General features: G+C 45.5%; 1 protein-coding gene and 1 long non-coding RNA gene across 2 annotated transcripts in view; both read left to right on the top strand.

Moving 5' to 3' along the window:
• Positions 1–16,568, top strand: part of LOC144277436 (adhesion G protein-coupled receptor E3-like) — a 39,663-nt gene extending 23,095 nt beyond the window's left edge. The window contains 10 exon segments of the mRNA XM_077838182.1: positions 315–434; positions 1,139–1,332; positions 2,266–2,427; positions 2,925–3,119; positions 5,047–5,282; positions 8,030–8,096; positions 9,008–9,099; positions 12,389–12,557; positions 13,647–13,742; positions 14,941–16,568. Coding sequence (XP_077694308.1) covers positions 315–434; positions 1,139–1,332; positions 2,266–2,427; positions 2,925–3,119; positions 5,047–5,282; positions 8,030–8,096; positions 9,008–9,099; positions 12,389–12,557; positions 13,647–13,742; positions 14,941–14,961 — 1,352 coding nt within the window. The 3' untranslated portion in view covers positions 14,962–16,568.
• A 6,126-nt stretch (positions 16,569–22,694) lies between these two features.
• Positions 22,695–27,238, top strand: LOC144277439 (uncharacterized). Its single transcript, XR_013348458.1, has 4 exons — positions 22,695–22,903; positions 23,031–23,114; positions 24,345–24,454; positions 26,755–27,238. It is a non-coding gene; the product is annotated as an uncharacterized LOC144277439 (long non-coding RNA).
• Positions 27,239–27,394: the final 156 nt, after the last annotated feature.

The following is a 27,394-nucleotide window of genomic DNA, read 5'->3' as shown; positions in this document are numbered from 1 at the left end:
AAACCCTTCCTGCTGTTTGGGGCAGGAGTGGTCTCTTACTGCATTTGCCTATGGTGCCCAGCACAACGAGGCTCTGATCACGGCTAGTAGCAGGATTGTGAGCTGCAATCATGATGGACCAGGGCCCCATTGTGCTAGGGGCAAGGCACAAAGGACATAGACAATCTGGGGTCCTGATTCTTCTCTCAGCCCTGCTGGTTTTACAGCAGCGTTGCTCCCTTCTGCCCCAGGAGTGGGAGGAGAATCAGGCCATGTGCTAAATGGAGGGTAGCTTTCAAAGCAGCGCAGTGAAGAACTTCTCCTTCTGCCCCCAGCCATTGCAGCCCTGCGGGTTACGGATAACTGCAGTCGGGCAGGGAAGATGATCGAACCAAACGCTCAAAGCGACTCGATGAGCATTGACTGCACGACCGTGGTTGGCACCAGCGAACCAGGTACCATCCGGGCGTTGTCTGGGTGGGCAACGGAAGGAGTCAAACCACTCCAACGCATTCCACAGAGCCGGCTGTGAGACCAGATCTTCCAGTGCTGCAGAGAAACCTGAAAGCAGCCCTGACAGACTCCCCAGGGGGTCCTGGGCTGCTTTACACCGACCCTCCGTGCAGTGCTTCATTTGTAACGAAAGTGGGGTCGGGACTCAAGTAATGAGGTGCCAGGACTCAAGCAATGTTTTTACTTTCATAACTGACACAGCAAGCCGGGAGGTGCCAGGGCTCTGAACTGCCAAGCCCAGAGGTTCAGGGGCTCAGCCCTGGCACAGATTAAGCTCTGCCCTTGTGGCTTTCCTGGTTCAGAGGGCATGTCAGGGCTGGAGAGTTTGGACAGACCAGGATGGGGGTAGATTTTCCCGGACTAGTGGTAGCAGAGTTGGAGTGCAGTATGGAGTTCTGGTTGGCTGATGGCCTCCTAGGAGGAAGTGTTGTTCATTGGCCAGTGCAGGGCGTAAGGAGTCCTGGGGTCTAGTTCCAGTTTGGCCACTGACGCTCTGCATGAATGTGGGAAAGCCGTTCCATCTCTCTGTACCTGTGTCCTTCTCATCTCTGGTTCAGCTGTGCCACCAGCCAAGAGCTCTTCCAGCTCATTGTGGTCTGACACAGGACACAGGCTGTTCTGGCCTCTTGCATCTTTGCTCCTGCAGGCTCCGGAGCCGTTGCCTTCATATCGTACGCCATTCTCGAGTCCATCCCGAACAATAACTTTATCGACCAGCAAAACCTGATAGGTGATGACAAGCAGGGTACCATCACGCTGAATTCCAAGGTAGTGAGTGGGATCACTGGGAAACCTGGACCCCTCTCCAAACCTTTCAACTTCACCCTGAAGCATAAACAGGTGATTGGCAATCATGTTCCTGCTTGATATGGAAGAGGGCCCCCTCTTGGCCAGGGCCTTTTCCCCACTGTCTTCTCTCTTTGCTTCTGTTGTCAACACTGCCATCCTCTTCCAGTTGGGCTCACTAATGAGGGTCATCTTCCACTCTTTCTGCCTCCTCCCCTGCCCCCAAGATGAGTCCAAATCTTGATGCTGTTTCTTCCCCGCAAAACTGGCTTTTCCTCTCTTCCCTTGCCATGGTTCTGGTCACCTTCCACCTTTCTACTGCAGCCTCCTCTCTGGGCCCCGCAGTACCCATAATTCCCCCCCTTCAGTCCTGCTAAAATGATCTTCCTTGCCCATCAGTACCACAGATCCCCTACAACTTGAATCTTTCCACTGGCTCTTCCTTCTCCACCACATCAAGTTTAAATGAGGAGGCAATTCAACTTAACATTGAAAATGGGCGAATGCTAAGGGTCCCCCAATACCCACCCTAAAGCCTACAAAAAGCATGGAAATTCCCAGGTGAACTTCTAAATCTCAATATCTTCTACCAGTGGGGCGTCAGCTTGGATGCCTGACTCTGCTCTCGTTTACCCCAATCCAGATCAATGGACTTATAGTGGTGTGAAACCCATAGCCATTATTATAGTGGCATGTGGAGGCTCAGTGAAAGCAGGGTCCCATTGTACCAGGCACTGCACAAACACATGGGCCCCATCCCAAAGAAGACAGACAAAGGGTAGGAGGGGAAACAGAGGCACGGAGACTTCTCAAGAGATTGCACATCAGGTCAATGGCAGAGTTAGAAATACAACCCCAGTTCCCTGAGTCCTAACCCAGTGCTCTGTCTGCCAAGCTCTGGCTCCTCTTTGGTTTAGCTTGGGCTAAACTAGCCCTCGGCTCTTTAAAGGATGAGGCTGACGCTGGTGCTGCAATTTCTGTTTCCAGAGAAAGGAAATGGAAGGGAAGACTGTCTGTGTTTTCTGGAACCCCACTGGCACCTGGTCTACTGAAGGCTGCAGACTTTTCCTCGCGAACAGCACTCTCACCACCTGCAACTGTAATCACCTGTCCAGCTTTGCGATCCTGATGGCTTCACATGCTATCAAGGTATTTCAACCGTCCACTTAAGCTCATGGTCCACGGGTTGCATTCGCACAGATGCTGCGGCTGTTTGCAAGGACAAACCGGACATTTGACACCCTAAATGCAGGCGTCTGCCACTTACACGAAAGGAGTAATGCCTCTGGCTGTAAATAGTTACACTGGCCGGAGCCAGCCATGAGGAAAGGCATGATCAGGTGCACTTGGCCAGCATGTTAGATGTCAGAGAGCTGGCACGGGGAGCGAGTCAGCCTGGTATTTGGTCCACTTTGTTTACAGTCATTACGAGATCCAGAGATCATCTGGGGGCTGCAAACTCAACACATGCGTTGCTCTTCTGAGTTCCCAGTGAAAGGGGCAGGGAGCAGATGGGTCCTCCATGTTCTCCAACAACAGAGCTACTGGTCTGATTGCCCTGGGAAATTATCCAGTTATTTCAAAGCCCCCGTTTCTCCAGCATGATTTGCAAATTTTACTCTTCCTTTTAATTTTCACTTTTGCAGGAGAGTGACCCACTGAACATCGTCACCTACGTGGGACTGGCCCGATCTCTGCTGTGCCTCTTCCTCGCCATCCTCACCTTCCTCCTGAGCCGCTCCATCCGCAACATCAGCAGCTCTCTCCACCTGCAGCTCTGCCTCTGCCTCTTCCTGGCTGACCCGCTCTTCCTCACCGCGGTGGACAGAGTCACCAATGAGGTAGAGAAATCGGCCAAAATCCACCCGCCCCATTATCTATGAGATCGTAAGTTCTTCAGGGCAGGGACCATCTTCAAAGGTAGGTCTCCACTGCAGCTGGGGCGGGGGTGGGGGGTGCCTCCCAGAGTGGACAGACAGACAGACACGTGCTGGCTCCGCTTGAGCGAACGCATTCAAACTCGCTGTAGAGCCTCGGCAGCGTGGGCCAGCTGCCCGCGTAAGTATCCAGAGGGTCGGGCGGATTGTACTTGAGCAGCTAGCCTGGGCTGCTGCCCGGGGACGCATGCTCCCAGCTGCAGTGGAGACTCTCTCTTCCTGCATGTTTGTACAGCGCAGAGCACGACGGGTCCTTGAACTTGTTTGGGGCCCCTAAGTGTTCCTGTAATGAAAGAATGAGGGGGAATGGGGCACATATGGAGCCCTTGACATGGGGGGGGGGGAGAGGAAGCAAGGGGGGCACACAGAGACCTACCAGGGGAGGATGGGGGGCAGCAAATAAGGGACTGGCATGTGGAGAGAAGACAGTAGGAAGGGGGTGGGACACAGCCCCTGGCATGTGGGGGGAAGAGGAAACATGGGGGGACCACACAGAGACCCTACCAAGGGATGATGAATAAGGGACAATGGTATGTGGAGAGATGACAGTGGTGGGGTGGGGGTAACACAGCCCCTGGCATGAGTCCAGGCATGTGGGGGCTTGCAGGGAGTCCTTGAAGAGGAGGATGGGAGGATGGCACAGAGAGCTTGTGGGGGGAGGGATAGAGGAATACAAGGAACATGCATGCAATGCATTCAGATTGCAAGCTACGACCTGTGTGATGCACTAATAATCAAGGTGGGTTGCTTTTGCCCTTGGGACCCTTCACATGCCTGGTATCACGATGCCCAGAATAAATTCAGTGGTCCGGATTCTGAACTTGCTTACGCTGCTTTGACACCACCGGCCTCCGTGGAGGTACCTCAGATTTACACCAGCATCCGTAAAATCCGAATCAGGCGCCAGGGTTGAATTATCCCTTGGCTTCAGCTCCCCAGCCACAGGAGGGGTCCTGGACTGAGCAACATAAGAAATCAACTTCGCAACCACAAACGGCTGAAGATGCACATTTGGGCCAATGCAGGTTTCCCAAGGTTAAAAAATGCCCTTGGCCCACATGTGGAATACAGACAGCTGTGAATATGAGCTGGCTCAGAGGGTGAGGAAAGTGCGTGTGTTTCAGTGTGTGGGTTTCCTCGGTTTACTCCTCGCCCTGAGTTCTTGCCAGAAAACAAATTAACATGGTCACCGAGTATCTGGTGTCTGTGTGTGAAACACCACTGCCCCCTATTGGATGGGGTCAGGACTGCCTCAGCTATTCTAGTCCTTTATTTGTGTTCTAGTAGCCAACGAGAGCCAACCGAAATCAGAGCTCCATTGTGCTGGGCACTGTGCATCGAGCAAGAGACAATCGTTACCCTGAAGAGCTTATGGTCTAAGCAGATGAGAGAATGGGGAGGGGGGGACAAAATTCCATTATCCCCATTTTACAGGTGGGGATCTGAGGCACAGGGAGATGAATTGACTTGCCCAAGGTCACACGTGAAGTCGGTGGCAGGATTGGGAACTGAACTCAGAGCAGCCTGTCTCACTATGTGTCATAAGCCCTATACTGTTAACCACTAATGGAGATTCTCTTTTAGTTCATGAGGTAGGAGCCAGTGCTTTTGGACCAGGAGGATCTGAGTTCTACTCCTCATGCTGTAATGAAGTTGAATGGCCACGGTATGCAGCGTGTAGTCCTAGATGGCTTAGGGGTTTTGTTAAATATTTCACAGGCCTTGTATGCCATTTTCTCCCCAGCTTGGAAGGGACACATCAAATAACTAACACTTCCCCTATCTTGGAGAGCTAGATGTTCAGGGTCCCTGAGCTCTCTATCTCCTCCAGGCGGCGTGTGCTGTCATTGCTGGCTTCCTACACTACCTCCTCCTGGCCTGTTTCACCTGGATGTTCCTGGAGGGGCTGCACCTCTTCCTCACCGTCCGGAACCTGCAGGTCGTGAATTACACCAGCGCCAGCCGGTTCAAGAAGAGATTCACGTACCCGTTCGGCTACGGAGTCCCAGCCCTGGTGGTGGCTATTTCTGCAGCGGTGAATCTTGGAGGTTACGGAATTTCCAAATAGTACGTGCAGAGCCCATCCCAGAGGGAGAACAGATATCTCATTACCCACTCAACTCATAGGCTGAATTTCAGAGAGACAATATATTCTACAATCCCTGTTCCTTCACATGTTTCACACAACGCACAGTCAACCTGTGGAACTCCTTGCCAGAGGATGTTGTGAAGGCCAAGACTATAACAGGGTTCAAAAAAGAACTAGATAAATTCATGGAGGATAGGTCCATTGATGGCTATTAGCCAGGATGAGCAGGGAGGGTGTCCCTAGCCTTTGTTTGCCAGAAGCTGGGAATGGGCCATAGAGGATGGATCATGTGGTGATTTCCTTTTCTCTTCATTCCCTCTGGGGCACCTGGCACTGGTCACTGTCAGAAGACAGGATACTGGGCTAAATGGACCTTTGGTCTGACCCAGTATGGCCATTGTTATGTTCTTATGACACTAGTTTCTTCAAGCTACATCCATGAGACTGTCATAAAGGGAAGCAGGCAGCATTCACCCTGCATCTCACCCCAAGTGCCCAAGAAAAGAGCATCCAGACTTGCAGGGGGAGACACAACTTATTTGCATACATATTATTCACTTACTTTGCTTTCACCTGCCTAGCTACCAGTCTGCAGGCCCTAGGGTTGTTGAGAAAGCACAATTATTATCCCCAATAAAAATAATTATCCCAATAAAAATACCCACTCGCAACCCAAACTGAGGCTCAGAAGGGAAGTGACACATCCAAGACCCATCAGTGGCAGAGTGAGGGATAGAACTTGGGCCCTTGACTCCCGATCTGCTGCTCTACCCCAAGGACTGTCCTTCCTCTTCGAGGGGGAGATGGAGGGTCAGTGAGGCCCTGGATACCTCATATTTCATTCTTCCTCTCCCAGGCCCCAGTTCAGGAATGCACTCAAGTACAGTAACTCCTCACTTAAGATCATCCCGGTTACCATTGTTCAGTTGGTGATCAATTAGGGCACATGCTCGTTTAAAGTTGTGCAATGCTCCCTTATAATGTCGTTTGGCAGCCGCCTGCTTTGTCCACTGCTTGCAGGAAGAGCAGCCTGTTGCAGTGAGCTGGTGGGGGCTTGGAACCAGGGTGGGCCGGCAGCCCCCCCCCCCCATCAGCTCCCCTAAGTTCCCTGTGCGACAGCCGTCTAGCAGGCTATCCATTGCTGACAGTTCAGCTGTCCCTCCCCCCACTGCCATGTGCTGCTCCTGCCCTCTGCCTTGGAGCTGCCCCTGGGAGCCTCCTGCTTGCTGGGGGGTGCTAATGTCAGGGTATCCCCCTGCACCCCGCTTACCCCATCTCCATGGAAGGGATGGACAGGACAGGCTCAGAACGGAGGGAGCTTCCTGGGAGCCGCAGCTGTTGTCTCAACTTGATGAACTACTACAAAAGCCAGGTTTCAGAGTAGCAGCCGAGTCAGTCTGTATTCGCCAAAAAACCAGGAGGACTTGTAGCACCTTAGAGACTAACCAATTTATTAGAGCATGAGCTTTCGTGAGCTACAGCTCAGGAGAACATGAGACAATGGGTGTTCCCATACACACTGTAACGAGAGTGATCAATTAAGGTGAGCTATTACCAGGAGGAGAGAAAACAAAACACCTTTTGTAGTGATAATCAAGATGGGCCATTTCCAGCAGTTGACAAGAATGTGTGAGGAACAGTAGGGGTGGGGAAATAAAGTAAATGTATATATAAAGTCTGCTGCAGTTTCCACGGTATGCATCTGATGAAGTGAGCTGTAGCTCACGAAAGCTCATGCTCAAATAAATTGGTTAGTCTCTAAGGTGCCACAAGTCCTCCTTTTCTATTTTCCCATGTTTATTTTTCCCCCTACTGTTCCTCACACGTTCTTATCAACTGCTGGAAATGGCCCATTTTGATTATCACTACAAAAGGTGTTTTGTTTTGTTTTTCTCTCTCCTGCTGGTAATAGCTCACCTTAACTGATCAAATAAATTGGTTCGTCTCTAAGGTGCCACAAGCCCTCCTTCTCTTTTTGCGAATACAGACGAACACGGCTGCTACTCTGAAACCTCTTGTTACAGTGTGTATGGTAACACACATTGTCTCATGTTCTCTGGGTATATAAAATCTCCCCACTGTATTTTCCACTGCATGCATCTGATGAAGTGGGCGGTAGCCCACGAAAGCTTATGCTCAGATAAATTGGTTAGTCTCTAAGGAGCCACAGGTACTCCTGTTCTTTTTAAAAAGACAGTGTACTTAGAGTGGGGTCAGCCTACTTAAAGGGCCAATGCACATCTCTCTGTCACACACACACGGTGTGCGTCTCTGTTTCTGTCTGCCATGCTGTCTCCCATCCTTTCATTCGTGCTGCCTTGTAGAGTGTGAGGCTACATTAACAATGGGTTAACCCTTAAGGGCTCAGCCAAAATCTAGTTCATCATTTAGCAGGAAGGCATTCCCTGGGAAATATCCCACCCTCTTCCACCCTCTGACTTCACCACCTCAACCAAGTTTCACAATCATCATCGCTGTGTATAGTATTAAATTGTTTGTTGAAAGCTTATACTGTGTGTGTATATAATATATATTATAAAATATAGTCATGTCTGGTGAGAAAAACGTTAAGCAAGGAGTTAGTGTATGTACTTAAGTGCTCTTCTGAATGAGGACCTTGTTCCCACCCCACCCAGATATTAAATCTGACAACCAAAAGGAGAGAATTCACTTCATTTTAATGCCAGGGATAATTTGCTACTCTTTTTTTCTTCTTGCCTTTTAGCTGTTGGCTCACAATAAAGGGAGGCTTTATCTGGAGTTTCCTTGGATCTGTCTGCCTTATTATTGTGGTGGGTATATTCCTTTTCTTCTCCTCTCTTCAGTGGATAATGGAAAAGGATGAATTATGCTGCAGGGAAAGGACTTTGATAGTGAGATGAGTCAGACATTGGGATGTTTGCTTAAGGAGTGAGTTGTGGCCGAGATACCATGGATTTATTCTCTGGAAAGTGACAAGGTAACAATGTCACCTTCTTTATTTGTATTACAGTAAATTAATAAATCGCACATGATTTGTTTCCAATGGAGTGGAACAAATTTATACCAAATGCTGGGATTTGTCAGAGTTCAGCAACTCCTTCGCTCCAAAGTTATCCGGAAGAGAAGTCGGAAATATCTGGGCTAGGTGTTAAGAATGAAACCACAGCTTCAGCTATGGCAGGTGTGAAACTGGGCAGCTGGAGGAACATGGAAAAGAGGCCAGCTGAAAGAATCCTTCCATGATCCAACAAAGAGAGGGAAAGTTTATGGAACATAAGACAGAGGACAGACAGAGCAGCTCAGGATAGAGAAGGATGGTGGAGCCTTATCTGTGCCCTAAGAGATGTCTGGCGGTACAGGAAGGATTCAGCTGACAATAGCAGCTAGAGGCTCCCATCGGGGGTCAAAGTACCATTGTGCTAGGCACTGTGAACACATGAAGAATTTAAGCAAGATTCAAAAAGAGATTGGGCATTTATATGGGTAGCAAGAATCATATCCAGAGTTGTTCTAATCAGGGCTAAGAAAAGTTCTGGAAGGGATATTAAACCCCAGGTTTCAGGATTTAAATCAAGCTCCAGCTACCAAAGACCAATAGGAGAACTAATCTGCGGGGCAGATTATCCATGCCTCTGAAGCAGTTGGTACTGGCCACTGTCAGAGGCAGAATACTGGACTAGAGGGATCTGGGGTCTGATCCACTCGAGTTGTGTTTCCACAGATGAATTTAGCATTTTTTATCAAAATCCTCTGGATCCTGAGAGACACAATCTCCTCCCTCAATACAGATGTCTCCACCCTCAAAAACACAAGGTAGGAAAGCACTAAACCAGCCTGAGAGGTCCCGTTAGCCTTCTGCAGTGGGGGTTGCTACAGGCATTCTTGGCCCAATTAAACTGAGGAAATACCAGGGTGATACAGACTTGGTATCAGAAAGTCATGGAGAACAGAACACTGAATACCTGGTCCTGCAAGCTGCTGAGAACCTTCAGTGCCTATTGACTTAGGTCAGAGATGAGGATACACAGCACCTTTTAGGAGGTGCTGAGCACCTCATGGGACTGGGCCCCAATTTTGTATCCTGGCTTTTATGTAGCACTTTTCACCCACAGATCTCACAGTGCTTCACGATCTTTAATGCATTGATCCTCCAACACCCCTGTGAGGCAGGACAGGGCTCTTATCCCCATTATACAGATGGGGAACTGAGGCACATAAAGGCTAAGTGACTTGGTCAAGGTCACACACACAATCTGTGGCAGAGCATAGAATTGGACCTGGGTCTCCCAAATGCTAGATTAGGACCCTAACCACTACACCATCCTTCCTCTAAAATCAAGGGAATTTTCAATGTAATTAACAAATTGGGGAATCCTTGTTCTGCATAACTGAAATATGGATAATCAAGACTGCCTTGTACAGAGTTTTCTGTTAGATCCTCCTGCATCTTCTCTTTTGGCTAGTGTAAGAACTCTTAGTCCTTTCAGTCAACCAGAGCGTTATAGATATCAGCAATGGACAAGAGGTGTTAGATCATGCAGTTCCATTTTCCTCATTCAGTGCAGGATTCTCTCCTCCAGGAAGGACACTTTTTCTAGTGTTTTGTTCAGCCTAGTTTGATGCCTTTTGCTATGCAAAACTGAGACAGCATGAGGAAAACTGCACAGTGATTTCTTGGTATCTAATTGCTAAATCCGTGTTTTCTGGAAGAGCTGGACATGTGGCCATGGTAGCTGGGATTTACTACTGACAATGGTGAGAAGAGACCTAATTTGAGGATTTATAGGCTCAAAGTGCTGGGGACAAATTTTGCCTTCATTAACATCCATGCAATTCCATTGATTTCAGCAAGGCTGCATGGTGGAAGAAAAGGGAAAAATTGGCCCTAATTTTTAAATGGAAGGGTGGGCTTGCAGTAACGGCATGGGAGCAGAAATCAGATTTGGTGTCTATTCCTAGATTTGTCATTATTATTTCTATCACAATAGTGTCCAGAGGGCCCAACCAGAATGTGTGCTGGGAGCTGTGCAAACAGAGTGACAGACACTTCCGGCCCCAGGGAGTTGACAATCGAAACGACCAATAGTGACAACGTTTTGCCTGGCTTATTGATTAGGTTATTGATTTGGTTTGCCGAAGTAACACTTGTAATTTGGTAGGTTTTTGTTTTAAGATTCGGCTTGGTATTATTAGAGTTACTGCTAATAAAGGGTGGGGGGCAGGGTGGGCACAGCCATAAAACCAGTTCCACTTAGCGAAGACCTTCTGTAACTGTCAAAGTTTTATTATCACAATGACTAGTTTAAGTAAAACAATTTAAACAAGTGAGATAGTATAACAGTGTGAGAGGGACCAGCTCCATTACCTGTATATACTATATTTTCGGGGAGAGCTTTAAGGGCGATTGAGACAGATTTTGGTTTGTCTTTGGCATGCTGATGATGAATTTTAATGGCTGTTCCTCAGACTAGATGTTTTTTCGGCCTTGGTATTTTTTATGCATATCTATGCATAGCTTTTATTAAACCATATTTTAAGGGTTTTACCTTTACCTTGTTGGGGTGTTCTTATTCTACAGGTTAGTATATTAACTTGGTTAAGCTCATTAAAATATGTTAATTGGATTACTGCGGTTACCTGCGGTTAGGCATTTGCTGAAGTCCTCCTTTAAAAATACTTGAAACTGGTAGTAACTGTCTTTTTGCAGTTCCCCATCAGCAGTTTGCAACACGAGATCATTACAAAACAATAAACAAAAAGCCTTTTGCCGTTTTGTGACTTATGATTACTTCTAGTTTACTGACTTATACTAACGTATTGAGCAACTACTTCTACCTAGGCTGTAAGGCCTTGCACTTACGCTAACTGCTTAAGCTATTTTTATAGGTGTCGGTCTACAGGTATTTTGCGTTTTTTTGCTACTCATTCCTTAGCCCTTTACCCTTTATTCTGACTATGTAACCATTATTAGTGGATTATATATTCCCTGCAGGTGCTACAAAAGGATGTGAGGGGAAACAGAGGGAAATTGACGTGGTCAGCGTTACACCACGGGTCAGTGACAGAGCTAGGATCAGAACACAGGTTTAAGTCAGATGGTATAATGCTGGGTCCTATACAGATATCTATACATGAATTAATCTTAGGTAAAATCTGTAACTCTGCAGAAACCAATGAAGTTTCACAGAGGCTGAATCTGCCTGGTACGGCTATGCATAGGCCGCTTTTGCTGTCAGCTGACTTTAGTATCTGGTTCCGTCTGTCTGCATTGTACTCTCACAGCAATGGGCACACAACAAACCCTTAAATAATTGAGCTACCTATTCCATATCATGAGTGCTGTGTAAGGACTAATGAACCAAATCTTTAATGGCAAGCCGTTCTCCTTGCAGGGTTTTATTATAGGGGTTTCCAAATCAATCAGAAAGGGAGAGAAAGGATGGTTCAGTGGTTAGTGTGCTAGTCTGGGATGTGGGAGATCCGGCTTCAACTTCCTGATCTGACACCGCCTTCCTTTGCGATGTTGGGCAAGTTGCTTAATCTCTCTGTGCCTTGGTTCTCCATCTGGAAAATGGGGATAAGCGCACTGTCCTACCTCTGAAGGTAAATATCTTCAAGACTGTAAGATGCTCTGATACTTCAGGTGAAGTATCAGGAATAAAAAGGGAGGAGAAATACCTACCTGGAATTAGAGAACAAGTAAAACCTTCACTGGCCCAGCTCATTGAAATGACAACTGTCCCAGATGTGTGATACTGGTGGCCAGAGCCTGCTTGCAGCAAAATCAGGAAATGAACAAGATGTACAGAAGGGGCGGCAAACTAGGGCCTGATCCAAACTCACTGAAGTCAATGGCAGTCTCTCTCTTGGCTTCGGAGCAGGCCCATAGAGAGTAAAGGGGATGGTAGAAGCCATTCTAACCTGGTTGGCCTAGGGCCTATTTGCAGAATCATTATAGAGAAGCATTACTCACCAGTGGTCCCTAGGGGAATTTTGCATAGTTGCTACTTGGAGGGCATTAGCCATTTCAAACCATCCTGCCCACTGACTTGGTCTCTCTGCACAGGGTTGTAATGGGATCTCTCCCTTTGCTTTCATCCAGGCTACTGACCTTTAAAGCCATCGCCCAAGTCTTCATTCTGGGCTGCACGTGGATTTTCGGTCTCCTTCAAGTCGGCCCAGCCGCCACTGTCATGGCGTATTTATTCACCATCACCAACAGCCTGCAGGGAGCCTTCATCTTCCTGGTGCACTGTCTCCTCAATAAGCAGGTAAAGCCCTTTTACCTGTTCAGCTCCACTAATGTCCAGCCAGCCGAGCTGCTTTGTTCACATTTGTCTTGGTTTCACTCTTTTCAGGTCTTGCATGCCTGTTGCTCCTTTCCCTATTTTGAGATTCAGCCTTTCTCCTCCAATCTCTTTTTTTTTTCTTTCCTCCTGCAGTTTGCATTGTGCTGTTTTCATAGATTCACAGGGTGTTTTTTTTTGTTTTTTGTTTTTTTTAAGTCCAGGAGGGACCATGTCTATATAACACCAACAGCCCCTGGTGGGTGGGATCGAACCTAGGACCTCGGGAGCTAAATGCATGAGCCTCTACTGCGTGGGCCAAAAGCCACATGCCTCTTAGCTAAGGCTGCGGCAGACTCATTAATCTCATGAATCTGTGCCACTAGAGGGGGACAGGGAGCCAGACCAAGCAGGCATGGGTTACGTCTACACTAGAGACCTTACAGGGGCACAGCTGTACCTATGGAGCTCCGCCGCTGCAAGACCTCTCGTGTAGCCGCTCTGTGCCGACGGGGGAGAGCTCTCCCGCCGACATAGCACTGTGCCCACTGCCACTTACACCAGGGAAATTATGTCACTGAGGCGTGTTTTTTTTTTTTCACACCCCTGAGTGACATACGTTTTGCTGACATAAGCGGTAGTGTAGACATGGCCTGTGTAACGAAGGTCATAGACTTTCCCCAGGTAATTCCCCATAGAATTTCCCCAGGTAATTTCTGCACCAAGCCCATTCACATGTAGCTTGGTGGGAGCTGCATCAACTTGCATTTCCTAGGCTAAATTTCTATCCACGAGTACTCCTTTTCTTTTTACCCAGACTTTGCAACCTGATGAGGTCAGTGATGTTGCCTGGGTGCGGCTGAAGCCCGAATCTGTCTCATTGCAACTAGGGGACTGAGGGCCGCTCCTCCCCCTTCCCTTTACGTGTGGGGATTCACAGCGGGGAAGATGGTCATAAGAATTTCAGTTCTTTGCTCTGTTCAGATTTAGGACCGAGTGGTGTAAAACTGTCCAAGCTTCTCATGGGGCGTTGGTTACGTGCGCCAATGAGTATGTTCCTTATTTTTAAAAAAGGAGTACAAGAGATGGATCAGAAGGATTGAGACACCCAGAACCAAGTCTCAGACTTCCGGGCTATCTATGTCAGCTGTCCCCATCACCACCAGAACTGTAAGTGATGCTGATCTCTTTTCCAATGCCAGCCTGGGGGACACATCCATCAAACAGGGTCTAGTTTTAGCAGCCTCACTGCTGTGTAGCTATCTACCGTATCAAATGGCCAAAATTGTTATAGGCCAACCCAACAATATCTACTTACTCTATGTCTATCTCCATCTACTCTAGCAATAATAAACAGATGACTGCTGTATCTTCTGTATCTATTGGCTGTATATGAGAGAGGGTTGACAGGACTGAGGGATCAAAGCTGGTTCTGTGGAAAAACTGGGTTATTTTTAATTTTCCTTCTGTCTGGTTATCTTTAGGCTGCTGGGTTTATACTACTGGATTGTATATAGTGATTGTTTAAGGCACCTTGAGAATAGAATGGGTGCCCTTTTTATTTTGTATCCATTAGAATAGTTATAACAATAATTCCTAGATCTCTTAGAGCACTTTTTATCTGTAGATCTCAAAGCTGGTCAGTGTAATTATGCCCATTTTACATAAGGAAAACTGAGGCACAGAGGGGGCACGACTTGTTGGAGGTTTCCCCTCTCTGCGACTGGTTTGGTGGGCATTGAACAAACCCAGGTCTCAAATCCCAGCCCAGTGCCCTATTCAGTAGGCAACACTGACTCCCCTTAAATATCTAGATGTATCTATTAATACATATCTTTCTACTTTTTCCAATGATGCTTTTCTAGTGGGCCTATCATTATGGTATGTAGCTTGCTTTGACTGGCACCTTGTTGTAGTCCAGCTGAGAACAGCTTTGGGAGTATTCGCTACTGGGTATTTGTCACATCCAGGCCTCGGGGAATCCTATGTGCCCATGGTTCCTGTTCTGACCAGCAGAGAAATCATTTTGAATAGCACCTTCCATCCACATATCCTTCTCTGGGCTCTCTTGTGAGCTCTGTGGATCTCTCAGCGTGCCGTGGGCAGACACCAGCTTTTGAAACATCGTGACCTAAATTACTGGATCAGGATTGTTTTCTGAGCAAGACTGGGGCTGAAGCTTCATTAGTGCAGATGGACTGGCCCCAGTGAGGAGACTGCACTGCAAGGAATTTCTCCTGGTTCCTTCACCCCTAGAGGGGAAGAATCCAGGAACTTTGTCTACTGCCTTCCAGAGAGAGTCCCCCTTTTCAACATTAAACACTCAGGTGGGCTTGACCATGTCATCACATCTTTGCTTTCTTTCCAGGAAGGGGAAAAGTCCTCCTGAAAAAGTGAAGTCGTCTACTGCATATGGGGGAAAACAAAGCCCTGCTCCATTCCCAGCACCAGAAATCCCCTTTTTTTTACCTAGAAGAGGAAGCTGTTTATCTCCAATATCCTCTGATAGCTGCTACTGTATGGCTTATCCTTGTATGGGGAAGGGGAAGGCTGTGTTTCACGTGTTTAACTATTTTAGTACCTTTGACTTCACCCAAGTGGTTGCCATCTTCACCCTGAAGTCTTGAGTGAGGACCTGACTCTGCTCCAGTTGAAGTCAACTGGAGTTTTCCCATTGATTTCAGTGGGAGCGGGACTGGGAGCAGAGAGCCAAAGACTTGGCAAATCTGTCCAGTTAATAAAAGGTGGAAAAAATGATTTAATTTTCCTGTCCTTCCCCCAAACCCTAAGTCTTGGCATTTTCCAGCCTGGGAGAACTTGGGCCAGCTTCTCATCTCAGTTTCGACAGATACAAATCCAGAATTACTGAAGTCAGTGGAGTTATTCCGGATTCACACCAAGATAGCTGCAAGCAGAATGTGGCCTCTTGTGCTTCTTTCTTTCTATTGTGCTTGACGTTGAATTGAAAACTCTGAGGTTGGCATACCTGTACCCGTTCAGCATTAATAGCCAGGCAAGACGCTCAACCAATACTGACTGCTTAGCATCTGCCTAGGATTTAGCCAGTGTTGAAATGAGGCCATGTCTTTCCTCAAATTACTGCCAGCTGGATGGACATTGTGTAGATGAACTCTGTGAGGATGCAAAATACAGAAACAAGCCTGCGTTAGAGAGTCAAAATCCATCTCCATTTAAGTGTAAAAGCTCACCCATGCTCCCCAGATATGACAGCTCCTTATAAACATCCAAAATTCTTATTAGAGCCGAGTGGAGAATGTGCAGCTAGTAATTTGCTCTTCAAATTTTGCCTCTGTTTGTGAAAAATTATAGTTTTATTATTTGTTAAGCTTTGGAAAAGCACAAGAGGAGTCAGAGGTGAAATGAGGTGTTTGCTGTGGGAATATTGAGGAGTTGTGACTTGCACTCCATAATGCTTTATAGAAATATGCTTATGAGTGTAAATATGACATAACTGGAATATGTTTTATGCTAGTGTCATAAATATAAAGGGAAGCGTAACCACCTTTCTGTATACAGTGCTATAAAATCCCTCCTGGCCAGAGGCAAAACCCTTTCACCTATAAAGGGTTAAGAAGCTACGGTGACCTTGCTGGCACCTGACAAAAATGACCAATGAGGGGACAAGATACTTTCAAAGTTGGAGTTGGGGGGGTGGGGGACGACGACAAAGGGTTTGGGCTGTCTGTGTGATGCTTTTGCCGGGAACAGTTCAGGAATGTAAGCCTTACAACTCCTATAAAGTTAGTAAGTAATCTAGCTAGAAAATGCATTAGATTTTCTTTTGTTTAATGGCTGGTAAAATAAGCTGTGCTGGAGGGAATGTATAGTCCTGTTTTTGTGTCTTTTTGTAACTTAAGGTTTTGCCTAGAGGGATTCTCTGTTTTGAATCTGATTACCCTGTAAAGTATTTACCATCCTGATTTTACAGAGGTGACCCTTTTACCTTTTCTTTAATTAAAATTTTTCTTTTAAGAACCTGATTGATTTTTTCATTGTTCTTAAGATCCAAGTATTTGGGTCTGTGTTCACCTGTACCAATTGGTGAGGATTATTATCAAGCCTTCTCCAGGAAAGGGTGTGTAGGGCTTGGGGGGGATATTTTGGGGGAAGGCGTCTCCAAGTGCTCTCTTTCCCTGTTCTTTGTTTAAAACGCTTGGTGGTGGCAGCATACTGGTCAAGGACAAGGCAAAGTTTGTACCTTGGGGAAGTTTTTAACCTAAGTTGGTAAGAATAAGCTTAGGGGGTCTTTCATGCAGGTCCCCACATCTGTACCCTAGAGTTCAGAGTGGGGGAGGAACCTTGACAGCTAGATATGCCATGTAACATATCTTTGCAAAGGTTATGATCTACTGAATATAGTCATCCTATTTGTATGCATGTATCATTTTTATATCTGAAATTATGAATGCTGGCTCTATGCTTGTATTTAAAGTGTAGGAAGCTCATAAGGCAAATTTGGTCACCACAGTGTGAAGGGGTTATTCAATTAATTGGGAGTACTTTGGGAGATGCCAATCCACATCTGAGCTTTCCTGGGAACATTCAAACTAACATGTAAACAATGGCGTTGGCCTGCAAAAAGCTGAATCATTTATAGACCTGTGACTTGTCCAGGTGGCTACAGACTCCATCTTGTTGCTGTGATTTTGCACAGAAGAACTGTAGGTAGGGCAAACTGGATAGCTCACGGAATTGTTAACGGAACATAATGTCTTTCATCTCTAGATACCTTATTCTAGTTAGACTCAGACATGTAGTGACTGAAAAATATTACCATTTCATGGTTTTTGGTGGCCTAAGTGAAACAAGGACTCCTCCTTGTTGTCAGGCAGAGAGACCAAGAACTGAATGAGCCAGGGAAACTGCACTCACCTCTCTAACCTCTACAGGGGGTTCCATCCAGGTCAAAGGAAAGGCATAGTGGCGGCAGAGTGGGGAGTGGGGGCTGAGTTGAGGAAAGATGTCCTGGCAGTGTATCTATTCTGTAGATAGAGAACTCCAGACTCCTCTGTCTCATACATTTCAGCAGAACAGAATTCACAAAAACAAACTAAGACAAACTAAAATAAAATTATGTGACTAATGAAATGAATAGATAGAATCTCAGCCTAATCCAGGAGTATGATGATTTCTGCCTTGTCTTTCTTTAAACTTTCTAGAGTTTTCAGGGGAGTGTCACCCTACACTGTGGCTATAACGTCCTATGCTTTAGCCCTGTTGGGCAAACTGGATGATGAGAAGGTGCTCGTGACAGCTTTGAAAGATAAAGTTTTGTGGCTAATTCAGTAACTGAAAGATGTGGCCATGGTGGAAGGGAATTCAAAAGTGAGCAACGAAAATGATAAAGGGAGACAAAGACAACAATGTGGGATACAGCATAATGGCCCAGTCCTTCAAATACTTACCGTCAAGGATAGTGCTTACTCTAAGCAGTCCCATTGAAGTCAGTATTACTCTATTAGTATCATTTATGCCTGGAAATACTCCCAAATGATAGCTACATTAAGATGGAGTTAAAGGTTGAGAGTACATATCAGTACAATACATTACAGAAAAGTTGTAAACTGTCCTGCTTAATTTTGGAATGTCAGATTTAAGGTTAAACTTAAAAAAAAAAAAAGAAAAATCCAATTGCATTGAGGTATGGAAATGCACTCTTCAAGCACACAAGAAAACTTTATCTCTGCCCTTGTAATGATGCCTTAAGGAGAAAAATTCTCTTTAAAAATCAGTTTAAAAAACTTTAAGACAATATAGTGTTTGTGGTTCCAGGTTTTTAATCATCATCAAGCTGCTGTTATATGACACCATTACAGGTAACTTTAATTCTGAATTTCCCGGGTATCTGATGGCTGGTTTTGGGGCTGGTGGCCACTTCCAGGAGCCATGTGAAGCCAGAGCAGGTAGGGAACCTTTCTTAGCCTGCCAGTGCCGACCGCAGCTGCCAGGGTCCATTTTTGGCCAGGCGTTCTGGTCGAAAACTGGCAACCCTACTTGCTGGTAAACAACCATCATCATGAAATGAGCTGTAGCTCACGAAAGCTTATGCTCAAATAAATTGGTTAGTCTCTAAGGTGCCACAAGTACTCCTTTTCTTTTTGCAAATACAGACTAACACGGCTGTTACTCTGAAACCATCCCACAGTAACAACTTGCCATCATCAGCCTGAGCTAGGATTTTACCAATGATCTCCCCATGAATTCCTTGTGTGAACAAACCCGACATTTTCAGACTAATTCCAAGGTTTCCACATCATAAAAGACACTCCCCACCCAGTGAGTTGGCAATAATCAGCCCCCTTGTTGGCAGGTTCAACAAAGGCCAAGAGTTGAGAGGCCCATACAAACTGAGCTGTCTTCTTACTCCTAGATAGAGTCCTTCTAGAAGAGGATCGAGGGGCCTGGACAGTGAGGCAATAGCGTGTGTATACGAGGACCTTGCCATGCTGCTGTCTGTGCTTTATATGTCCTTGGGGATACACCTAAAAGGTGCTGTGTACCCTCATCTCTGACCTAAGTCAATAGGCACTGAAGGTTCTCGGCAGCTTGCAAGCTGGATCCAGAGGTTTGTGATAAAACTCCACTGCAATCTTAAATTATGGCATTCCTATCAGTCTAATTCAGGTTTCGGAGTAACAGCCGTGTTAGTCTGTATTCGCAAAAAGAAAAGGAGTACTTGTGGCACCTTAGAGACTAACCAATTTATTTGAGCATGAGCTTTCGTGAGTTACAGCTCACTTCAGTAGCTCACGAAAGCTTATGTTCAAATTGGTTAGTCTCTAAGGTGCCACAAGTACTCCTTTTCTTTTAGTCTAATTAAGATTCATGTTTGAGGCTGAATCTGGTGCAGAAATCTCATGAGATTTTGGGCCCAAATTGGAGGAATGGTATACATCTCTTTTGATCAGCTATTCACATCAGCTCTCATGTGTCTCTGAAAAAGCTCTGCAAGATAGGTCTCTCCCAAGTTTTGATCTAGCTCAGAAACAAAACAGTTTGAACCTGGGCTTTCAAATCCAGCTTCCCACACAGAAAAATTCCAAGGGGATCAGATTTAAGTTACTGGTTTTGGTCCATGAAGACTTATCCAGTGATCGGTTTTGAACTGAGTGGAAGGCTGCTAGCCTCAAAATGAGCATTGCATGCTAAGACCTATAGTCTTTGTGGGCCACTTATATCATTTATGCTATTAAATGCAGGAGCACCAGTTGGGGTCTCAAGCATTCATTCTTTATATGGCTTTAACAACACAATACATATGCTAAGAAACTTTATTTAAGTTTGTTAGCATATGTATTGTGCTGGTAAATTGGTCAGGAATCCTCAAGAGGGGAGGCTGGGGGGGAAGTGTTTAAACAGTGGTTTTGATTCTGTTTCTCCTCATTGGTCTGAATTATCCATGACATTCATACTGCATCACATCAAGTCCAAATCATTAGAGGAATGCCTCTGCTTGCACTGACCAGAGGATGTTTGGATTCTGATGTCAGCCCAGTTCTGCAGCCTGATAGGAATCAGGTGTTGTCCCCAGTGTACACAGAATTCGTCTTTGCAGCCAAATAAGTCTAACATGCATTTTGTTAACTGGAACTGGAGCAGCGAAACAAAGAAAACAAATGTCTCATTTTCCAGCTTTGTGGGTGAGAGAACTTAAGTGAAGATTATAATGCCAGACACTGACAGCCTTAAACTAGCTGCCTCAGGAATCTGTCAAGAACTTTGATGAAAATATGTTCCTCATCTTAGCAATGGAGCTAAGCCTTATCACACATCTGCCCACCTTTATTTGAATGAAGCTCCTTCTGATCTGACAGTTCAGACGTTGTCAGTTTCATCCAGAACAATTTACAAACTTGGAACCAAACCCTGTAAATCCTTGATCATTTGATCAATCCCACTGAAGGCAATGGGATTATCTGCACGACTATGGACCACTTTTGTGGTAAGAGTCTCAGGAGTCTGTTCTGTTCCTAGAAAAGAAGTTGAATCTCCCATTGAAATGCAATGTTTGCGTACAATACCATAATGCAGTTTAGGATACAGTTCTACTTAAAATTTGTCTTTTAATAAGTCCTACATATGCTGAAATGGCTCCTCATTCAACTCCCATATTCCATATAAACAGATTGAAATACTACATATTTCGGGGGAAAGTGAGTAGTTAAGCATGTTGATGTTTGTATATACAAACATCCATTTCATCACTGGCCTGGAAAATATAGTTGAACTTAATTTTCTATGGAATTTGAAGAAAGTTTAACAGCCCCAATTGTTTTCCGTGTTACTCAGTGTGTACCTGAAAAAATGACATGCCTTCTCAGAGAAAAGAATTAGTCCACACTTACTGAAAAAAAATTCCTTCCAACTGGTGTTCAGAAGAATGCTACAAGACACATACGTAACCCCACGAGTAGAGGGCGGAAAGGATACCCCCTCTCCCACATATGACCAGCAATAAATAAATATTAAAATCTCAAAGAGGCAAAGGTTAACAGATTTGCAAACCTAAAAACCTGTGTTATGCTTTAAACCATCTCAGCACATACCGGGTTTACGAACACTAAAAAGTTAACCGCAAAGGAACACTGAAGCCCGTTACCCTGCATGTGTGCCAGCATATATCCTCACTTAACTAAAGGCTCAGTCACATCTGAACAGCTAAAAATTAACCTTGCCCTTTAGGCTAAACAGAGTCATGTCACTGGGTCCGGCTTCGTTGTTACATAACAGATAACAAAACTCCAGTGGGGCATGGTGCTGGCACATAGGGTCTCAGGTACGTGGTGTGATTTTTCAGACTCTTTTGGGCATAGTCATGTACATGAAATAGCTGGTACTTATGATTATGCTATTTCTATGCATGTATCATCTTGGTATCTGAAGTTATGAATATTAGCGATGTTTAGCCAGCACATGAAGGGACAAGTCAAGTTGAATGGCCTGTTAAGGAACACTTAGCTCACAATGGACCCTGGAAAATGTCTGTCTACACTTAATGGACTTTTTGTGAAAGTTCTCACTAGAATACGTGTGGGGTTGATGGACATGACTTGCCCAGTGACGCCAAACAACCTCTTTCACAATGAGAACAGATTTCCCTGTACTTGCAGAAGGCGGGGCCCCGGGCTGGAGCTGGGAGGAGTCACGTGGAGGGTCATGTGGGGAGGTCACTTGCCGCCCCCCCCCCTTGTGTCCCTCCCATGAGTGCAGTACCGGCAAGAAATGATTTCTACTTGCACCAGGGCATGTGGGGAGCCCCGGAGAAGCAGCACCAGCCCTGCCAACGGGCAACAGTACCAACCTGAGCTCCTCCATTGTTGCCCCCGCCCTTCCCGGCTTAGCACTCTGCTGCCTCTGAGGCACCAGCACGGGGCCAAAAATTTACCAAACGTGTTGGGAACACAGGAGTGTGAGTGTGTGTGTGTGGGGGGGGGGGGTGTGTGCTTTGTCTCTGCTGGCCATTGTGACGCCCCTAGTTAAATGAGTTAGGTGGAACTCCTAACACCCCACCAATGCCCCTTTTTGGTGTCACAGTCAGATCAAGAACCAATGTGAAACTCCTAATCCAAGTGTGGCAGGGTAGATTCCCACCCAGGGCAGGAAAAGGGTTAAAGAGCTACTCGGCACAGTCGTCCCCAACCCAGCACACCGGTGAGGGCTTATCAACCCCAGGAGGATCCCTGTTCAGTGCAGGGTAATAGTATGAAGAGACCAGGACTGGAAGAAGGGTTTGACCAGGGAAACGGCTTGAGAGCCTAAGCTGCCCATGCCCTCTCCTCTCAGAAAGGAGGAAGGCTGGTACTTCTCTCTCCTTATTTAAAAACAAAAAACTCTTTGGCTTCTTGAGGGCTTCAGACTCTGCTTTTTGTTGGCTGCAGAAGCATACTGACTTTTTGGCTTGGACTCCTTTGATGCACACCTCTGGAAAGGGGCAGAAGCCCTTAACAGCACAGCCAGAGGGCTGTGCCCTGGGCTCTCCCCAGGAGCAGTGCCCTAGCACCTCTTTGAGGAGAGGATGAAGGATACAGGACAGGCTCCAGGCACCAGCGAAGGAAGCAGGTGCCTGGGGCAGCCAATAGAAAGGGGAGGCAGTCAGTCCGTCATCAGGGCGGCATGTCCGGGTCTTCGGCGGCAATTCGGTGGCGGGCCCTGAGGTCCCTCTCTTCCTCTTCGGCGGTATTTTGGTGGCAGCTCAACCAGGCTTGGTTTTTTGTTTTTTTTCCTTCACTGCTTGGGGCGGCAAAAAAGCTGGAGCTGGCCCTGGAAGTATAACCTATTACACGGAGACATGGAGGATTCTCTTAACACATGTAAGCAATGGAATCAACGCCCTTTATCCCTTTGACTCCCAGTGAGTTGATCACACACTGAACTCTCTGCAGAAAAGTTCTGCAAACTTTTAACTCGTGTAATTTTTTTTTTTTTTTTTTTTTTTAGTGTATAAAATCAGGCTCTTAAAAACTGAAGAATCGAGCAGTTATGAGAACTACATGATGGAAATTTTGGAAGTCATTAAAGCCGGTAAGAACTTCTTTGGGTTGAAAAAAATCAAATTGATTCCAAAATTATAAAATCTTCTGTTTCAATGACCATTGGTATAAAGGCCAGTGTAAGAGATATTAGCTTAAGGGTCCAGGTGATAAGATAAAGATCATCCAGTCTCTTGCATTACTGCTCACCATAACAAATCAGGAAGGAAACTGCCCCCCATTCAGCACTGCACAATTGGCCAGTTGAATTATGGGAAGTTTCCACTTTCCTCTGAATTATCCACAGATTTGGAAGGATTAAATTTTTATCAGTAAATGTCATACTGATTTCACCATACACACACAAACCAATGGACAAATATTTCTGTCAGCAATAATCAAAATTTACAGATAGGCAAAGTAAGAAAAATGTTGCATGAAAACTTAGTTTGATTTAAGGATATCTACTTCATAAATTATAAAGTGTGATGCTGACAATTTGATTTTTAACTGTTATAATGCTTTAACTTTTTTTGAATCTCAACATCTACTGTAATTAAAAAATTGTCTGATACCTCCCACATGGCCAAGTGAGCACAAAAGCCAGGAATCAGATTTCAAGAACCTGTGCATAGAATATGTGGAGTTCTCCCAAGCCATGATGATATCTGAATGCCCACAGTCAACATAGAAATGGTCATTGCAGTGACTTGAATGGGATGGTTTGGGCTGAGCTGGAGCATAATGCTCAGGCCAAGACACAATCACTGCGACAGTCATGATACTGCAATATCCCCTGCCCTGCTTGGGGCTTCTCTCTTTGCTTTCTTATTGTTTTTCTAGATGTATTCAGTGACCAAAAAACCCTACATTAACGCAGAGTTAACGTTGCTAGGTGGTACGTTGTCCCCTTGCAGAACGCTGAGTTGAGCAAAACTCAAACGTCTGAAAACCAGGAAATGCAGAGTTAAGGTTGCCTGTGCAACCTTAACGCTGCCCTTTTTCAGCAATGCCCCAATACACCCTGTTAACACACATACCTTTACTGTGCCAACCCCATGGAGTGGGTGGGTGAGATTCTGTGGCCTGCGTTGTGCAGGAGGTCAGACTAGACGATCCTAATGGTCCCTTCTGACCTTAAAGTCTATGATTCTATGTACAAGCCCTTCATCGCCTTTTGCAGCCCATTCACTCCCACCCACAGAATTCCATTGAACACTGTTAAAGGACACAAACAAAGCGACAGAAATGGTTGCCCGCATCTCTTCCCTCTGTTTTCCAGGAGCTGGCAGTGACCAACGGGAATAATTTGGCCAGAGTCCAGGTGCGGTCAGTGTGTTAGGTGTACCTGCACTAAATGGTGGAGGCAGTAGTTGGGCCTGCTGAGTAAAGGTAGGTCTGTGATATGCGGACATGTGGATTACTTTGAGGTGTGTGACAGAACTGTGATTACGATCTGAGGAGATCTATGTTTTGCATCCTCCAAAGTGTGTGAGCAAAGGGAAATGCCGCAGGTGTACTTTCAGGGTCTGGTATGGGGGACACGTTGGGGTACAAGGTGGTTGGGGTGCCCTGGCAGAACTGTGCGGTATAGGCATGTTGGCTTGTGTGCAGGGGGTTGAGGTGCTCTGGCAGAGCTGGGGCTGGTGGTCGGGGTGCCGGTGGGTTGGAATGGTTTGGCAGAGGTGGGGGGTCCCATGCCTCCCTCACCTGAGCCCTCAAACTCTTTCACCACGCTTACCATCCCATCCGTTATTTATCCAATTCCCCAGAATTTTCCTTGGTCCAGCCCCAAACCCCTCTAGCCCTATTCCTTCCCCTCCTTAATACCCCTCCCATCTCAAGAAGCATTCATATTCTGACTTTTCCCCCCTCCAAATAGTCTGATTACATTTCCACCAAAATAAATCTGGCACCTATGACTCACACCTCTAGCCACTCAGTTCCAAACTCCTTTTGTCTTAGGTTGGGGGGTTGTGATTAACTTATCCTTAGCTAAGGAAATTGCAGGGTGAGTTCACAGCCATCAAGGGGTCTGAGGGCAAGTCTACACTACAAAGTCCACTTCAGTTACACCTACAGCCACCACAGTCATTACATCGGTTTTGCATGTCCACACTAATTCCTTCTGTCAGCAGTGAATGTTCTTACCAGGAGTGCTGGCATCGATTTAACTGTCTGTGTGGGGCATTGTAGGGCACTGCCAGCCATGAGCCCCGGGCTCAGCCGGAACAGTCTGACATAAGCAATGCAGTGTCTATATCAACCTAAGCACTATGCCTGTTGTGGAGATGGAGTTATTAAGTCGATGTAGTGGGCGACTTAAATCGGCAGGAGCAACATTGTAGTGTAGACACTTACAGAGTTAAGTCACTATAAACTGCCTTATATTGACCTAACTCTGTAGTGTAGACCAGGCCTGAGATTCATCCAGTCATTAGTACCTCGCAGATTAACAGCAGAAGGCAAAAGAAGGAAACCGTTTTTTGGAGGGGACCAGTAACTCGGGAACTCGGCCAAATGACTCCAAATTTGGATCCCTAACTCTACCCTATGCCACCGTGAGGCACACCAGATTTCAAAGCAATCCGATTAACTGTGCAGATTTTAGAGCTCTTACGAGTTGAGGATTAAAGCATATAAAACCTGGTATGGAACCCAGCTAGCTGGTTTTTTGTATTGGTGCACGTGCAGTGTAAAAATGTACATTTTCTTAAATACTGTTATCAGTTTGGGTCCCTCAAAGATTTAGTGAGTGCCACGCACTACCTTGGGTAAAACTCAACAGATTGAGACCATTTTTACCTGCATCCCATCAATAGTTTGATCTTTAGCTCTCTGCGAAAAAAAAAAAAAAAAAACCCACCTAGAAACCTTTTTTAAAAAATAGCTGTTTTTTCCAGGCTTATATCTCTGGAATCCCTAGCTCGAATGACTCCAAATTTGCTTCACTAATCCTACCCTGCATCCCCCTGAGGCACACCAAATTTAAAGAAATCCAACAAACATGTCAATTTTAGAGCACTTAGAAAAGTCAATCTTTAAACAGACAGTTTGTCACAACAGAGGATTTTCTCATTCAGTACAAAAAAAAAAATTCTGGCAATGTGCACTGCACTTCTTAAAAGGACACAAGTTTAATTGATTTTAATCCAAACTAGTCAACAGACTTATTTTAAACCCTCAGAAAATTCATTCTGTGATCAGTTATAATTGCTGCACGTTTGAGGAAAATATGCTATATTCTTTCTATGTAGCAATAAAGCAGAATCCCTGTTTTAAAGGGCAATACTCAACTTGACCGTAGCTACAGAATCACCTAATTATTATTCCACAAATGAATGAAAGGACATGGCTTAAGGCAGGGAGAGATGCAATTTGCATGGAGTGATAGAAAGTGAAGGAGGAATATATGTAAGATTGGAAGGATTAGATGTTTATCACTCAATGTTGGTAAATGTCGATTTCACAGTACGCAAACAAACCGACAAAAAAATGTTCATTGCTAATAATCAGAATTTACGGACAGATAAAGTAAGGAAAATACTGCTTGAGCATATATTAGAGTTTGATTTAAGGATATCTACTTTGTATATTCTGACATAGGCTTGAATAGAGATTGGGAGTGGTTGAGTCATTATACTAAGTGAAACTATTTCCCCTTGTTTATTCCTCCTTCCACTGTTCCTCAGACGTTCTTGTTAACTCCTGGATATGTGCTGGAAATGGCCCACCTTGATTATCGCTTCAAAAGGTTTTCTCTCCCCGCACCCCACTCTCCTGCTGGTAATAGCTCATCTTAAGTGATCACTCTCCGTACAGTGTATATGTTTTCATGGTCTGTGTGTATATAAAATCTCCTCACTGTATGCATCCGATGAAGTGAGCTGTAGCTCACGAAAGCTTATGCTCAGATAAATTGGTTAGTCTCTAAGGTGCCACAAGTCCTCCTGTTCTTTTTACGAATACAGACTAACACGGCTGCTATTCTGAACCCAACCATTCTGACATATGACATTGACAATTTGTGGTTTTAACTGTGATAATGGTTTAAGTTTTTGAATGTCTACATGTACTGTCATAAATATTGTCTGACCTGCCCATAATTTTCTACAACTGTGAAAATTTACATTGATTATTTTTTTAAAAAATACTTAAATAAACATTGATACTATTTATCTGTCAAAACTGTATATATAAAAACAGTCTAATTCTGCCAAGCCTAAATATAGAGTGTGAGTGAAGTGGCTGCATCCCCTTAATGGGTCTTGTCAACACAGTCATATTTTTGAGGAGTGGATTTGAAGTATAAGAGTTAGTCTATAGAAGGTA

This window comes from Eretmochelys imbricata, chromosome 20 (assembly GCF_965152235.1).
Source record: "Eretmochelys imbricata isolate rEreImb1 chromosome 20, rEreImb1.hap1, whole genome shotgun sequence".
Lineage (NCBI taxonomy): Eukaryota > Metazoa > Chordata > Testudines > Cheloniidae > Eretmochelys > Eretmochelys imbricata.
The sequence above is the reverse complement of the archived record's forward strand: the minus strand, read 5'-3'. Positions and strand labels throughout refer to the sequence as shown.